The following is a 16,726-nucleotide window of genomic DNA, read 5'->3' as shown; positions in this document are numbered from 1 at the left end:
GCTGCAAGGAAAAAAATCTATATCTGCATTATAGCTGAAGTGCTGCCCTCTCTTTAAAAGCCATTATGTAAATGTTTTTCATGGAAGCATCGTTGAACAAAGAGGCATGGGAAGGCACCGAAGTGAAGTCACCATGAACTTGGGTGCATTCGGGGCAGCAGGAAGGCGGCTACTGAGGACCCTAATCTCTCAAACCAGGATTAGATGCTACCAAGGACATTATTGGGTCATTTCACAAAGCTGGAATATAAATGACAGCTTACATAAAAATGACATATCAATGTTAAATTTGCTGACATTGATAATTATAATTTTCTCAGCACATCCTTACTCTAGCAAACGCAAGAAGGCCGGGCACCCCGGAAGCTGGGTACACTTCACAGTATGGTTGTTTGGAAGGAGACAGCAAAACTGTCAAAGTGAATAAACAAAAACATAGTTCTTAACTCTGATGAGTGTCATCTACTTTAGGATACTGTTTACTCTTCTAAAAAGTAAACCATGAAATTCTTAAGCAGAATGAATGAAAGACTTCATTTTCATTTTTGTAAGTTTCACTGTTTGGTATTTCTCAATGTGATAGCCGTGAGGGGTAAATTACTTCCATATCAAATGGCAGCTTGTGAGGATTTAAAGAGCTCACTTTACATTCTTTTGAAAAATGAGCTTTTACTTTAACCCTTTAATTGTGTAGTTTCTTTTAAAACTTGGAACTTCCGAAGACACTAAGATCTTCTGTACGTCTTTCCTGTTCTTTAGTTTTGTTGTCCCTTAGGAGGTCTGTAAATGCACAGGTGACTGGCCCTGCCCGCTCACGCCTCCTGCAGCAGACGTTTTGTCCCCTCAGTGATCACTTTCTTTCCGAACAACTGAATCAGAATTTCAAACCCCCTGATTTTAAATTTCAAATACTAATTACTTCATCTGTAATTAAATTGTTCAAATTCATTTTCCATTCCTTTGTCCGGCCTGTGAGTGACCGTCCAGGGCGGGGTGGAAGCGATTCTTCCCTCCCATAAGTTAGCAGGTATGGGTGCTAGAGTGTGGACCCCATGCCCTCTTCTCCACCATCCCTGCCCCTGCCCTGCCACAGAGGATGCCAAGTCTGATTTTCTTTGTTTTCACCATTCTCCTCTCCGAGAGATCCACCAGGTAAAAGACTGGGGCTCCATGCCCCAACGACCTGGACGGGATCCATGAAACACAGTGGCATTTTTAAGGCAAAGAGCCTGACCCGCTGGCTAGAGCAAGCGATGCAGTTCCTCAGGAAGAGGAACCTGCAGCCATTCTGGCCTATCCCATGGGAGCCGCGCAAATGTCTGCTGGGGCCCCCTGTCCCTCTGCCCGCCAGCTTCCCCTGCTTCTTTATAGTTCTCTCCCCTGGTAACATGGTCTTTCAGGACGCCTCGGCTTGCCCAGGACCCTTCCTCTTTGACTTCACATCCAACGTTCAGGTTTTCTTCAAGCTGCCTTTGATGAGGTCCTAGAAATATAATCCATAATAGCTTTGTTTTACAAGCAGTCAGTTTCTGTTCCTTCCGTGTTTTTCTTTTAAAATTTACATGAGACTGGGTAAGGCAGGGTACCGGAATGGGCGAGGACTGTATGTCAGCTCCTGCACCCAGCCCCATCGTGGCTGCTGACCTGCTTGGGGAGAAGGGCCAGGGTGGGTCAGGCACTTGCCATGGAAGCCCCTGCTGCAGGGTTGTTTCCTTCGGAAGAGGCCGAGAACGTGGCACCTTCCTACTCAGGGTTAACCCTAAACTGACTGAATGTCCCTACTTGTACTTTGTCTTGATCCCAAGCGATGACCGAAGGGAATCTTGAAACCAAGTAAGAGCTCACCTTGTGGGAGGCCCATGATGTTTTTGTTTGGTTTCCTTCATGTGTTGCTGGCTTTTGATGTTGGCATCATCTCGAGCCTCCCCTGGTAGGTTTACCCAGGATGGATACCTCTCCTAGGAGGCGTTTTAATGTATTATAAAAACTTGTATTGAGTGTCGCCTCTGGGTCAGGCATGGAGATTGGCCTTGGGAACATAAAATGGCAAACAGAACAGATGCAAGTCCTACCTTGCTGTGTTGAAATCTCACGGGAGAACAGGCATAACTAGAGGGCTGGACCATTGCAGCGGACAGGCGCTGTGGCCTGCCAGAGCAGCAGGGAGGATGGGACACTTAGTCACTTGAAGGAGGGGAAGAGGAATGTTTCCAGCAGAAGGGTTCCAGCCTGAATCCTGCTTTGTGGCCAGGTAGCCAGAACGCTGCCTCGTCCCTGAGAATGTTGAGTGTGGCCGGGCCTGGGCGTTCTTATGCCGCTGTCCCTTCATGAGACCGTGAGCTCCCGGAGAGCAGGGATCTCCCGTATGACATGGTTCATGGTAGGTGCTGGATAAGCATGTATTTAGTAAATAAGAGGTGTTGAACATTGTCTTGAAGCTGCTTTCTGTTAGACTTTATTGGTATTCAAATATGACATACTGCTTATAAAAAGGTCTGAAGTAACTTGATTTTCTGGAAGCTTTTTCCCCAGCAAGGCTGGTTGGTAGCTGCCTTTGGAGGAGGCCCTTGGCCAGTCAGCGTGTCCTCCCCCGCCTCCTCTGCTGTTACCCACGTTTTCTTTATCCTATTGGCATGGCCTTTAGAGAACCTGGCCAGTGGGACACAGAAGTGGTGCTCCAGGAGTATTTTCTGTGGGCTTCTGCGGAGATAAAGGATCCTTGCAACTGTGTGGAAGAAGCAAAGCATCAGCTCTCTAGAATTTTGGGGAAGGTCTGCATAGGCCAGGTTTCCAGCTCCCTGGAGATTGACCTTCGGATACTCAAACTGTTTTAAGTAGATTCCCAATTTGATTTTCATTTTAAAATACAGTAGGCCTTTTCCTAGAAATGTTTAGAAGAAAATTCTTTTTTCCCTTGTAACAGATTTTAAAGGGTATGATATTGCCCGTGCGGCTTGAGGGGGTGTGTGATTTTGCATTTATAACCAAGGACTCCAGGCACCTGAACTCTTCCTGTTTGCTACTTTATAATTAGGAGATCGGTTGAAACTTGTAACTGCTGTCAGCACACTGGGCTTCAGTAGCCCCTGCCTCTTTCTGATGCACTGGTACTGATAAACCGTGAAACTGGAAACCACAGAACCAAGTTGTATTTACTGGTTCATGTGTTTATTTCAACATTTGTACCTTTACTAAATATACGTTCAGCCAGGCGTGGTGCTAAGTACTGGGCTTACAAAGGTGAGGGACACTGTTTCCTTGCGCTGCAAGAGCCTTCTGGAGGAGCAGAGGGTGTGGGAGCGTGGTGGGGTTGGACGGAGCACCTCCCCCAGGCTGAGCTGCCACGCGGTGGAGACTAGGTGGCCCCCAGTAATGACCCTGCATTTCTTTCTTTCTTTTGAGCCTTTCCTAGATCAGTTACCTTTGTTGCAAAATTGTGATTGTTCCAGTTCTTATGTTTCTTCTGCATTTGCTAGCTGTCCGTGTTCTATAAAGATCTTCCTATCCTCCCTCCCTCCCTCCCTCATCAACTAGATTTTTATTTATTCAATGCCTTACAGTCCATTAGAGCCATTATTCTTTTCATACATAAAACTGTGCAAGTGTGGCTGAGTCAGAGGCACCTTCACGCCCGTTCACGTTAGACCGTGAGCGCATCCTGCTTGACACAGGAGGGCGTCCCACCCTGTACCTTCCCTGCCCCTCCCTTGGAATCCCCCACCTCTGTGCCGGTAAAATTCAGAACAGGAGCACAGCGCTGCTCTGGAGACGTCATTGCTCCCAGAGGCTTTCAGTGCCCTGACCTAGGAAACCAAAGAGGAAAGAAGTATGCCCTTATACTGATGTTTTTCTAAAGTATTAGTTGGAAACTCGATTATGGTGATGCTTCGAGGTTATCTAAGAACATTTCCTCTTAAAAAAAAAAATCTTAAAATCTCTTAGTATGAGTTGTTCTTCTCTCTCCAGAGGGAGAAAGGATAACTTACTCTCATACTGAGAGAAAAAAGTGCTCAGAAAGATTAAATAAGTTGCCCAAGCGGATCCTGTCGTTGTACTGTGCGCACTTTTTCTTTTCTTTTCTTTAAGATTTTACTTGAGAGAGAGAGAGAGAGAGAGCCGCCGAGCAGGGACCCTGGGATCATGACCTGAGCCAAAAGCAGATGCTTAACCGACTGAGCCCCCCAGGCGCCCCTGTGTGCACTTTTAGTAAGTGTATGTATGCTACTTCTGTGATCCGAAGGGGTCACTGGGGGTACCTTCTATACTTTTTAGTAAACTCCTCTTATATCCTACATGTGCAATAGATTTAAAAAGCATCCTTAATGTTGCCAGTATTTGTAATCTGTTCTGGTTACTTTCAGGTGCGGCTAAATCAAGTCCGGCATCTAAGCCGGGATCCACACCTTCTCGTCCCTCGTCAGCCAAAAGGGCTTCGTCCAGCAGCTCAGCATCCAGATCTGATAAAGATTTAGAAACACAGGTCATACAGCTGAACGAGCAGGTAACTCCTCAGCCCTGGTGGGGGGGGGGGGGGGGCAAGCGCCTATGGGCCTGAGATAAGGAACGGTGGGCAGTGGTTTCAAGCAAGTAGGGATTAAAGGAATTGTTCAGACAGATAAAATCAGTGGCCCACCAGGAATAAAAGATGATAGAACTCGAAGCTGTACATTAACACAGAAGGACAGAGGACTCAGCCCTGGGTAAATGCAGGTTCGTAGGCCAGCGTCTCACTGCCCCCCCCCCCCCCCACACACACCTCAGGGCCGGTCACGAGCTCCAGGCTAGACCTCGGCCTCTGTGCCCATTTCTGGTTCAACACTGGAGTTAGGGGTAGTCTCTCTTCCTCCTTCCTTTACTTCAGCAACTATGTGTCAAGCCTATTCCATGGGAAAGACCTTCCCCTGCCTCGCAGGACTTACAGCAGTGATACGGGGTAGGGGATTATGCCAGCAAAGTGGACACCTAACACTTGCCACAACAGCAAAGTTGGGTGCCACAGAAGCACCGAATACTGGGGGGTCAGAAAGGCTTAACCTTTCTGAAAACAGAAAGGCTGTTTTAAGCTGAAAAATGTTCTTTTCTGTCTAAATCTAGCTCTCCTGTCATTGAAATTTTCAATATAAAAGTGTAGGTATGCTGTCTACCTAACAATAACTCGTTTTGCCTGAGATTGTATGTAGTTTAAAGGTAATAAAACCATTGGTAGCATAAGGCCCGCAGCAGAAGCCATGTCCCCTGACCCCGAGTTGAGAGTCCTTTATCCTGGCTGCTCCCACCGCTGGGAGAGGAGTCTTTATTCAGGGTTCTTTGGCTGTTCCCAGCCAAGTGGCCGGGCCATTCCTGGTGATTAATCTGATTCCTGATGAGCCAGCAAGAGTCTGGAAACAGTTTTTGAGATAATTGTATATTTGCAATCAGGAGTCTAGTTTAAAAGCAGGCGGTTGCTTAGCTAGGGTGTTTCTTTATAATTCTGATCACTTTAATGAAAACGATGAAACCTGAAGTCATCCAGTGGGTAGGACTTTGATTTAGAAACTATGTAATGTTCCAGCTACCTGCCGCTTCTCCGTTTGAACCCATATGGAATTTCCAGTAATAGGTTCTTCTCAAATAAAAGGCAGGTGGGACAGCCATAATGAGCCATGGGCAACATGCCCAAGGCTCCAAGCAAATCAGAGTAGACCTAGAGAGAATCAGGCATGGGTCTATGACACTTCAGATTTATAACCATTTCTCCTTAGGAACCCAAGTTCTTTTGATATCTTTATTACCTCTTTTTCTGTCACCATTTCTCTCCTTCCCATGGTCTCCCTCTACCACACCCAAGTTTCCAACCTTCCAACCCCAAGTGTAACCACATAGAAACCTTGAGATCCTTCCTGCGCTTCTCCCATTCGGCCTTAGCCAGCCGGACCCACTTCCTCTCCTTAGGGCTGGCTCCGTGCTCCCATTAACTGTCTGGTTACACAAAGAGCCTCCCATCCCCTGGGGACCCAGAGCTCGTCCTGCCATCCAAAAATGTAACTCTAGAGGGGAGAGAGGGAGAAGAGCGAGAGGAGCTTTCCAGCGGTCCTATAATTCCTTTATTCCAAAGGGCTTCACTCCCCCACCTGCTCCCCCCAGTACATCAAGGAGGGGTGTGTCTGTTCGCCTCGCCGCCCCCACCCGGTCCCTCAGAGGGAAGGTCACACACCCTAAATTGTGAGTGTTCAGTCCGCAGTTCGCTGAGCACTTACTTCAGATCCGTACCCGTGTTTCTGTTATGGCTCCCTCTGTTTTCTGTCCTGGTAGCCTGCAGGGTGGCTCGCTGACGCTGGCGGGTAGCCACAGAGGCGTCACTGTGCTGGGACAGAGGACTCCAGGACGAGGAAGGGCTGGGTGGAAATGCCTGGCTAAAGAGTGAATTACGGTCATAATAGAGGAAGCGATGAGTGCCATAAACTTGAAGAATTCTCATTTACTTGGCCTCCTGCCCCTGTTCAGGCGGTCTCCCATGACATACTGTAAAAGTACCACTGTGCTAGACAATTCCAGTGATAGAAATGAATCAGACAGGGGAGGGGCGCCTGGCTGGCTCGGTCAGTTAAGCATCGACTCTTGATCTCAGCTCAGGTCATGATTTCAGGGTAGTGAGATGGTGCCCTGCATCGGACTTCCTGCTGGGGGTGGAGCCTGCTGAAGATTCTCTTTCCCTCTCCCCCCACCCCTGCTCTCTTTCTCTGTGTCTTAAATAACAGGAGACGACGACATAACTGAAATCCCTAGGGCTGTATGTGGAGAGTGGGTTAGCAAACAGGCAGTGGGGTGGGGTCACCGCTGTGCTCAGGGAGCCCTGGGGGCTGGAGAGGACCCACGGTGTGCGGATGCCGAGAGGGAGTGGGGGGCATTGAAGGAAGAGAACTTGCCCTTCTTCCCTCTTGCTCTGGACTTACACGAGGGCCCATCTCCACTGCTTTGGCTTCTGCGGCAATCCTTGAGGGTGCAGCATGGCATCGGTCTTCATGAGTGCGACTGCGAAAGTGGAATTCCCTTGCCGGCTGATCTGTCCTCGTACGCGTCAGCCCTGTCGGTTTTTACTAGAGCTGTTTAGAGCTGCTCGTGTCATTTGGTGCATCTGGAGTACCACCAAAGGCCAACCTGGGCTGGATCTTCCTACAAAAGCCTCAGCCTTTCGTATGTCGTACAGACCAAAGCACTCTCGAGAGGCAGCAAACCTAGTTTCCGTGGGTTGAATGCGTCCAGAGACCGTTCTTGCCTCGTCCAGGGAGAGCTGGCCAACTCAGACACCTGAAGTGCCACCGATCTGTCTACTGGCACCAACACAAGCTTCAGAGGGACTCTGTGGCCAAGACTCGGGGTGGGGGGGGAGGGTTGGTTTGTTTTAAAACAAGGAAGGATTTCTAGAATAAGGGAAGTTTTCGTTTTCCTGTACTGAAGGCTGCTGGTTGCCTTCATTTCCTACAAGTGTCCCAACCATGGTAGCAGCAGCAGGAGGAGTGAAAGCGAGCGAAGGAGGCTCGGCCGCCTTGTGAGCAGCATGCGAGGGGGTCTGCGAGGTGAACGCTGAGGGGCCGTATCGCTGAGTCTTAGGCCAGGTGTGCAGGAAGGGGACGGACACTGCCTGTGCTCGGTGTACGTTGGAATGGAGCAGTAATTCCAGGCAGATAAATCTGGTCCTTTGTACATGCTATTTATTAGAGAAGAAAATTTCCCCTTCCAAAGGTAATTTTTAGAAATTCTATTAGGGTGACTTTAGTGCACTGAAGGAGAGATTTCACCCGAGGAGGGCCATGAAAGTTTTAATTTACCTCCTAAAGAACATTGTCTGCATAAATCTAAATGCACAAGGGGTTTAAAAAAGGGGGGGCTTCTCNCAGGAACGGGGTGACGGTTTGGGCCTGTGTGTAGCTGCTGTGCCCACACAATTGGGATTTGAGACCCAGTCTGTTGACCCCATGCTCAGTGTCCCTTCAGCCCAGGTGACACTCTTGTCTCCTTCCTGGCACCATCTCTGTCATCACTGTGAGAGACCACACAGCCCTTGAAGGTTCTGGAAGCAGCATCCAGGGGCAAAAAGGGAATGGGGGGTTGTTTTGCAGGGGGGAATGACTTTCCCATCTTCCTCTCCACCCCCAACCCCACCATTCCCTACAGTGTCCCCAGAACCAGAGGAGTGAAGACCGGTCCACTGAGCTAGGCTCTCCATCTCACCCAGTTTTCCTTGTGTAGCTAAGACCCAGTTTCTCAGTAGAAAGCATTTGTCTAGTGTGGCTCAGGGACATTTTTGAAGGGATCCCAAATGAAGCGTGGCTCTTCATGCAGGTTCCCTGAAGAAAGAAGGGTCCTCAAAATACATGTACGGTAAGCACAGTGGCAGCCTCTCTCCTCTGCCTCCCCTCCCTGCAGAGAATGAACAGGGTAGGATGTGCTCTAGCCTGTGTGAGCAGGAGACGAGGAAAGCTCACTCGGAGCCCGGAGGCAACCGTGTCGAGCAGAACGATCCGTCCGACAGGGGTTATGAACAGTCAGTTGGCAGAGGGCATGAAGTCAGACCGTGTGGCCCAGGCTCAAGGTCCATCGCACATCTCTTATTTCATGTTTCAGGTCTTTACAGGCAGGCGAAGTCAGTCACGTTTCTTATACTGTTTTGGGGGGGGGGGGAGGTCTAACTTCTACCCTCACTCCCTTGCAGGTACATTCATTAAAACTTGCCCTCGAAGGTGTGGAAAAGGAGAGAGATTTCTACTTTGGCAAGTTGAGAGAGATTGAGCTACTCTGCCAAGAACACGGGCAGGAGAACGATGACCTCGTGCAGCGACTAATGGAAGTCCTCTATGCTTCGGACGAACACGTAAGTGTGAGGAGAGCCCTTGACTGCTGCGTTCTAAAGCGACGTTCTTGGTCCAGGTGCAGTGATCAGTGTGCCTTCGGGTGCTGCCCTGGGATTCTGAGAGTTAGGACTCAGCCAATGTATTTGTGATGCCCAGAGGAGTAAGTATCATCATCCTCACGATCCGTTGACCCGTGCTCGTGGGCTGTGCCTTCATGAATTCATCTGGGAAGACATGGGTGGATGGGGGTGGGGGGGGGAGAAGAGGACTGATTGACGCAGCCAGCTATCAAGTGGTGTTCAGCTCTGAGCAGCTGAGCAACAAGAATGTGTGTAAGGATTCTTCATGACAGAGCAGAGTATGGTTAGAGGAAGAATTCATCTAGATGTTTTTCCCATCGCCAGAAGCCCCACAACTGCCTGTTTTTATTTCATCACTGGTTGTCTTGGTTACTCATTGCCAGTGCAGACCAGCACTATGCAACAGCCCTTAGCTGAAAAATATTTTTAGAAGGCCTCCACTGGGGTGTCTGGCTGGCTCAGTCGGAAGAGCATGCGACTCTTGATCTCAGGGTCATGAGTTCAAGTCCCATGTTGGGTATAGAGATTACTTAAATCTTGAAACATCGAAATTAAAAAAAAAAAAAAAAAGTAGCCTTTTCTGTGGGGAGGACCTGGCTATCAGGGCTTGCTACTCAGGAGTGCAAGGAAGAGGGTATGGGAGGGGGACCCCCAGGGTGTGGATTCCATCCTGGTGATGGAAAGCAGGTGTGAGGAACAGCAGAGGAACGAGACTGTCCAGAATCAAGGACAGGAAGGGAAGGGGTGGATAAATGGTAGAGACGAGGTCAGGTACCCCCAAGTCTGCCTGTGCAGGGAGTGAGGGGCCCCAGCAGCAAGGCAGGGGTGGGAGCCTGATGGAGAGCCCCCCCTGGGCCAGGTGTGAAAGAGGGAGCTGGGGTTTCAAGCGCAGCCCTAGGCCAGGCTGAAGCTGGTGGTGGAACGGAATCTGTTGGACCCAGAGGCCTGGGGCCACTCCCTGGGCGCTGTGGGGGAGTTGGGTGTGTTCGTACTTCGACAGAATGGGGACAAGTCACAGGCAAGTTTACTTTATGACTTATTCCAGCCCAATACCAGACAAATGTTTACTCCATGGAAGATTTGAAATCTTAGGGATGAAAATTTCTAAAATGGCCCAGGGTTTGAGGACTCTCACCGTGTTTTTCATTCCCTACCCCTGGCCCAGATTTTTTTTTTTTTTAAGCTGCTTTCTCATAAGTTTTCACTGGCTCAGACTGTAGATCTTGAAGCCCTGAGAAGCTTCCTGTCCAGATCCGAGAGGCAGTGATGGCTCCACAAAATACGGTTCTCGGTGTCTTCAGATCTGCTGGCAGGAACGTCCTGATTTCGAGTGTGCCTGCGCCAGCCCGAGGTGCTGGGTGGTCTGTCAGGGACCGCGGGAGGTACGGTCATTCTCTCCCGAGCTTGTTGGGGGCTACCTCGCCCGCAGGCCCTAGGGCGCGGCGAGTCTGAAGGACCAGGCCTCCTGCCAGAGGAGGGCGGCGGGCAGCAGCAGAGCGTCCCAGCCCTGTACTGTCGGTGGGAGGAGAGCCCTTCCGACGGCGACCTCAAGCCAGGTCTTGTCCCGAGAGGGAGTCCCTGTGCAGGGGCCGGCTCAGGTGACCTCCACGTTCAGAGTCGACAGGGCCCCCGAGTTCCGGCTCACGGCGGGCAGGGCCGGCCCTGGGGGAGAGCTCCTGCCCTCTGCGTGTGACTTCTGGGGATTCCGCCTGAGTGCCTGTTCTTTGGTTAAACACCGATGAACCCTCTGTTGCCATTGCGGGGGCAGGTATGTGCTGGAGAGGCTTCTTCTCTCAAAGTCGTTATTTGGTGATGGCTGGTCTTTGATTCTCGGAGTCAAACACTCCTAGTATAGAAGGTTTGGAAGATGTGGAAATCCAGCTGGGAGTTTGCTTACAGAAGTAAACAGGGGCAGTACATTTCACGGTTGTAGAAGCCTAATGGAAGTTTCCAAAGCAGATCACCGGACAGCTGTCTAGTGCCCCTCTTTATCATTCTCAGGATCTTCTTCCCTTCGGGGCCACAGGTGTCTGGACTTGGTCATTGCTTAGCTGCGGCCGTGTCCATCCATCAGCTGAGGTGTGCCTGCTTATGTGAACAGGCACTTAATTCCTGAGGTACTGTCACCAAAGTCACTGTTGAGGGACCCAGAGATTCCTCCCCGCTCAGCCAAGAGCTCTAGGGAAGAGCCTGTGTTGCTGTCATTGGGTGTACAGAAGGGGGACAGGGCCACCGCCTCAGCGAAGGACTGCTACCGGGAGTATGTCAGGTCTGATACATGTGGTGACAGGGACATACATGTGAGGTGAGCATAGAAAGCGGAGAAGGACAAGCAAAGACTTCACAGAGACTAGGACGTTTGGGTTGGATTTGAAGAATGAGGGGGAAGAGCAGCAGTTAGAGCTCAGGGAGAGGACTGTTCAGGCGGAGGAAACCGCGTGAGCACAGCCGTGAGGAAAGAACGGCGGGATGTGGCCCGTGTGAGCGGGGGCAGGCGAGCCTGTCGAGGGCCACCACCTCCATCTAGGAAGTCAGGAGCCCTCGGAGCTTCTTGATGACCTGTCCTCCTCCCTTTGCCCCATGTCCCTCCTGTGGTAGGCAAGAGCCTTCTTCAGTACAGTCTTCGTCTTCTCTTTCTGAAGATTATTATAAGCGTGAGGAACTAGCAGCTCGCTGATGGCTAAGCCTTCAGAAAGACAGGATCGTGTGCTGCGCAGGCACGGGAGTTGAGCACGTGCTACTCCAGGCCGTTGTCTGGCAGAGGTTTTGCCTGGCCTCCTACTCAACATGTGTGTTTAAGTTCTTCCTTCTTATATGGGGCATAAGAAAAATTTTTTCCCGTGAGCTTACACAACGTGGTATGATCTGGGAGCCCTGGGCTGCCTCAGTGTTCCAGATACGTGCGGCAGACGTTCACACCGCCTTAACTAACTTGCACCCCTAGCATTAGCAATCCCTTGGTAAGCTGGGAGGTTTGCTCTTTATCCTAGTAAGTGTGGACTGGGGTCCACGGTTCCTGCAGGTGGATGACGTCACAGTGGGACCTGCCCTGGGCCCGCTGGAGCCCACAGCACCCCCTGGCTCGACAAGTAGGAAGGGGAGAGCAGGGGTGAGGTCTGATGTCATGGGTTTTTGGTCCCGGAGCTTGTTACAGGCCCCCACCGTATGTGAATCCATGTCTTTGACTTTTGGTGCTGGGTTAGCCCCATTAGCCCACAGTTAACTCCCAACTGTGCTGTGAGCAAACCCGATTTTCTATAAAATGTCACACAGATCTGCATTCTGAGGTCTCCCGTGCACGCTAACACGCACTAAACAAGGGAGGCCCGCGTGAGACCTGCCCAAGTCCTAGCAGTGGGAAAGGAAGGCACCTCACTAGCCGTAAAGAGTTATTAGGATGATGGCTAAAACACGGTCCTGCGCGCACCCACGCAGGGCTGCGGTGCGTTACCTGAGGAAGCCGAACCAGGAGGTGGAGCTGAGAGGAGTAGCTGATGCTGGGGTGAAGGCAGGGACAGCAGCTTCCAGAAGGAACATGTGGCAGAACAGACACCGGGAGTTCCCAGGCTGCCACTAGATTTCTTTTTTGCTCCTGGATACGAGGGAGAACACGTATTGGAAGGGTCCAGTGACTCCTTGTCCTGTGTTATCCCCACAAGAACTGCTCCCCTGCTCCCACAGGAATGCCACTGTCAGCGGAGGCACTAACTTGCGAGGGCCCGGGGGCCCAGGGATGAGTTGGCAGAGGGGGAGTGGGAGGGGACATTCTGAGGCCAAAATCAAATGTGGTTAAGTCCTGAGGGCGTGGGGAGCCCCCAAGGACAGCATCACGTGGGCAGAGCAGGGTATCGAGCCTTGGCACAACGGCTGTGGAGTAGTTCTGGGGGTGCTCATGGGGGGGCGGTCCTGGGCGCGGGCAGAGCTCACCGTGACTAAATAATAGGCCTCTTCACCGAGCCAGTAAGGGACAGAACTAGATTTGAACCAGGGGCTTCGATACGATGTTCCTTTCTCCTGTTGTCACAGAAAAAGTTACTTTTTAAAATGTTTTCACTTCTAGAATATATTTCAAAGAGTTCTCCCACCAAGAAATAATAGTTGCAGCTTACAATAGGTATCATGAACCAAACCTTCTAGGCACCTTACCTACTTGAACTCCTTGACTCCTCTGTTGAATTCGGGGACTCTAGGGACTCATGGATCAGTGAAACTCACTGAAAACGGTTAAAGGGGTTCTCCTGTTACAATCCTCCATTGCTAAGGCCTGCTTCTGCCTCTTAGGAGATAAGCAGCATGGGACCTTGGCTCAGAGGGTCCGTCATCTGTTCCTGGGTCCTCGGGGATTTCTTCTCAACACAACCTGTACCGAGTTGGGAAGTAAAGCGAGGTGTGACACAGATGAGGCCCCGGCCCTCACTTGACTAACCTGAGGCCACGGTGTTGGAGACACACAAGCTTACAAGCCCGAGTTCTGTAGCCAAGGAGAAAACACAGTGCTGTGGGCCCAGAGAAAGCCAGCACCCCAGCTCTGGGGAGAAGACCCCACCAGGGTTAGCGGGCTGGGCTTGCCAAGGCTACAGGGAATAGACCAGGCAGGAAGGTGGGTGGGGCACTGGGGTTGAGAATGGAGCGAGTGTGTCCGGTGTGAGGTCACAAGCACTCGTGTGGGTCCCTGCATGCGTTCTTGAGGGAGCAGTCGGCCCTACTGCTGAGCCCACTCGGCTTGGGTAAGAAAAAGAGCTGCTTGCTCCCCGTTAAAGAATTTGCGGAGGTAGCCGACCAGGGTTGATGTTCCGTGGAGTGGTACTCGGGGTTAGACAAATGAAGAGGCCCTACAAGAACACCTCCACCATCCGGTCCTGGCCCTGAAGTACTCAGGCCTCACGTATCCAAGCAGAGGTCCCAAAGTCCTTGAGCGAAGGCTCCTGAGCTCCCCTGCTGCCCTTCCTTGCCTCGCCGCTCTGACAAGTTGCGTCTCTGCAGCCGCGGAGTCACCGATCCTACCTCGGGGTCTGTTTCAGGCGGACACACGCTAGGTAAGAAGAGGGACAGGGCAGGAAAGGAAGCCGAAGCTCCAAGTGGTCTGCCGTGAGGGTGGGGCTGACGCTCTGACGCCCGGCGGTGGCCCCGGGGCTCTGCCTTTCCACAGCAGGTTCTCTCCAGGTTGTCGCGATGCTTTTGAGGCAGTGCATTTGGTGGACTCTTTGCGAGGGCAGGAAAGTATGAATGTGTTCTGTGAAGATTTCCTCCCAAAACAGAAGGAACGTTGGGTGCTTCGAGCCTGAGCGCTGTGTTCTAGGACAGGTCCTTTGAGCGGGGAAGCACCCGCATCTGGGTGTGTGCATTGGCTCCTGGGAGCGGGAAAGCCCGGGCCTGGCAAGGTGGGCCTCACCTGTGCGGGGAGAAGGGGGCTGTGCGGACCCTGCAGGGCCTCCGACCCAGTCCGTCGTTGCGGCTGAACCTCTCCCCCTGTCCTGCAGGAGGGCCACCCGGAAGAGCCCGAGGCCGAGGAACAAGTCCACGAACAGCAGCCCCAGCAGCAGGAAGAGTACTGAAGCATCCTGGCCGCTCTCACCTTCAGTTTTGCGTGGGAACTTTTCTTCTGGGGAAACGTGTGGCCTCAAGCTCAACAGCAACCAGTTGTTCCCAGTCTGCCGTTAACATCAACGCACTGTTGCATACGCCAGCCACCGCGCTCGGTTCCCATTTCCTTTGCCAAGACCCATTAGCAGCTGGCCGTTGGGCGGCCTACCTGAGAGATCACGGGGTCACATACCTTCTACTTCGCCACTTGGCTGCTTGAGATTGATTCTGCTCTTTTCATTTCTTTCCAGAACAACTCTCCCCTCCCCCCCACCACCACCACCCCCTTTTTATCCTGGTGTGAAACAATGGTAATTTGATATATGGTATTTATATTGGCATTTCTCAACCAGTGTCACTAGATGTCACACATTCGTGGTGCTTTGATGTTTGCAAGTCTAACCTCTGAACGTAAATTTGGTCAAATAATAAATTGGAGCAAAGGGAAAGAGATACTTGATATGAAAGCCATAAGGACAGTGACTTATTTTATAGGGAAAAAGAGTTTCCCCCTCGAATCCCAACACTAAAGGGAAAAAAAAATGGAATCAAAACTAGGACTTCAGGGCCCAGTATTTCTCCCTGAGCATGGTAGACAACCCCACAGTTTCTAAAGACATTCACTCAAGGACACCACCATCTCCACTTCACCCTCCAAGTACTTGCCCCTCCCCTCCCCGGTTCTCATGCTATATTTTCTTTCTCAGGGTCCTCTTTGGTGGGCAGCCACTCTCCCCAAAAGCTGTCATCAGTTACCTACAGTCCAGAGGGGGTCTGCGTCGGTGCAGGTCCTCTTGCCTCTCTCTGGCTTTCAGCCCCAAGCCTGTCCTCCACACTAGGGGACTCCTCTTCCAGAATGACTTCAGGGTATGCGGCCCTGAGGGGCGGGGCTCTGCTTCGCGCTGCACGCTCACTGGAAGTGAGGACCTTCTTACTAGCAGCGTCATTCCAAGGGAGACTCCTGATTCTGAAGTCTGGTGTTGACACTGGAATGACAGCACAGAAAAATCTATATGACTCCCCATACCTTCTGGAATAAGGAATTTCCCCTCGTTAATACTACGGCCCTCCTTGTCATTGCCCTTTGATTACCGTGGCAATTCATAAATAGAGGAAACATTAATGAATTAAAAGCATTCCTTATTTTTTTAACTAATATTTGCACATTTTCTTAGTATCTTTCCAAATCTTTGCCTCTTTTATTCCTTTGACAGATGGTATCCCTTCCTGGATCATTCGTTTCACTTGGTTTCCTAACTTTAGCAGGTGCGACAACACAAACGAGTGTGCCCGCCCCACTTGCCTCTTAACTGAAAAGCTTAAAATAAATTTCTGAAATACGTATCCTAAAGCTTTGACATTTCTTTTCTTATTAATTGGTGAAATACTAATTCTGAATTCTAGCATTGGAGCTTTCCAACGAAAGAAGTCTTCTCAAAATCTTTTGCAGCAAAGTGGTATTTGAGTTACAGGTGAGCAAGATGGCTTGTATTTCTGAGGTGATCACAACACACTGTGCATAATTGGACAGACGTTCTGTGGTGTTCGGTTTCCCTTGCTTCTCTCTCCCGCCTGCTATGCGCAGCGGCGGCAGCTCCTCTCTCTCAGGCTGCACAGCCTGGCTCTCGGCAGTGACGTCCTCCCCCACCTGGGCACAGGTGGCGGTTGTGCTACGCACGGCCTCATGCTTACCAGTGTGGTCCCTCCCAGCCTTCTGTACGGACCTTCCTTCGTAAAAGTAGCTCTTGTAGAGAGGCACCAAAAATAATTCCATGCGGATGATACTTCGCTGGTTCCTAGGCAGGGACATCTCAGTAATACCCAGTGCCAGGTGGATGGTGGATGGTGGCCGGGATCCCCGGCATGGGGGTGGGGCTGATGACAGCGCAGGTTGCCGAAGCCTCCTTGGTGACAGCCGCTCTGTCTCTCCCCCAGAGCCCCGGGCTTGTCAGCTATAAAAACATACTGGCCAGATACCTTCCCTTTCCCTGGTGGTCACGCTTGATTCTCCATCCCAGACTCTTAGCGCCAGCTAGTCACGGATTTAGGAAGGAGCTACACGTTCCTCTTTCTGTCCGCATCTGACCCCTCTCCCATCGTGCCAGTTCGCATGTGACATCACAGATGCTTTGGGGAATCTTGAACAGCTAGGGTTCTCCCTAGTCTTTGGCTGCACCCCAGCTTCTGTGCAGACCACCTCCTTTCCCAGAGCTGCTCCTTTTTCCCCTGAGG

General features: G+C 51.1%; 1 protein-coding gene across 3 annotated transcripts in view; it reads left to right on the top strand.

Annotated features, from left to right (window-relative positions):
* The window catches only part of MAPRE2 (microtubule associated protein RP/EB family member 2), a 149,260-nt gene extending 133,424 nt beyond the window's left edge, over window positions 1-15,836 (top strand). For all 3 annotated transcript variants that reach the window (XM_040632607.1, XM_008691121.2, XM_008691115.2), the window contains 3 exons: window positions 4,362-4,501; window positions 8,693-8,851; window positions 14,392-15,836. In XM_040632607.1, coding sequence (XP_040488541.1) covers window positions 4,362-4,501; window positions 8,693-8,851; window positions 14,392-14,466 — 374 coding nt within the window. In that variant the 3' untranslated portion in view covers window positions 14,467-15,836. The remainder of the gene's footprint in view (window positions 1-4,361; window positions 4,502-8,692; window positions 8,852-14,391) is intronic.
* Window positions 15,837-16,726: the final 890 nt, after the last annotated feature.

The sequence above is a fragment of the Ursus maritimus genome, unplaced genomic scaffold (genome assembly GCF_017311325.1).
Source record: "Ursus maritimus isolate PB19 unplaced genomic scaffold, ASM1731132v1 scaffold_18, whole genome shotgun sequence".
Classification (NCBI taxonomy): domain Eukaryota; kingdom Metazoa; phylum Chordata; class Mammalia; order Carnivora; family Ursidae; genus Ursus; species Ursus maritimus.
The sequence above is the reverse complement of the archived record's forward strand: the minus strand, read 5'-3'. Positions and strand labels throughout refer to the sequence as shown.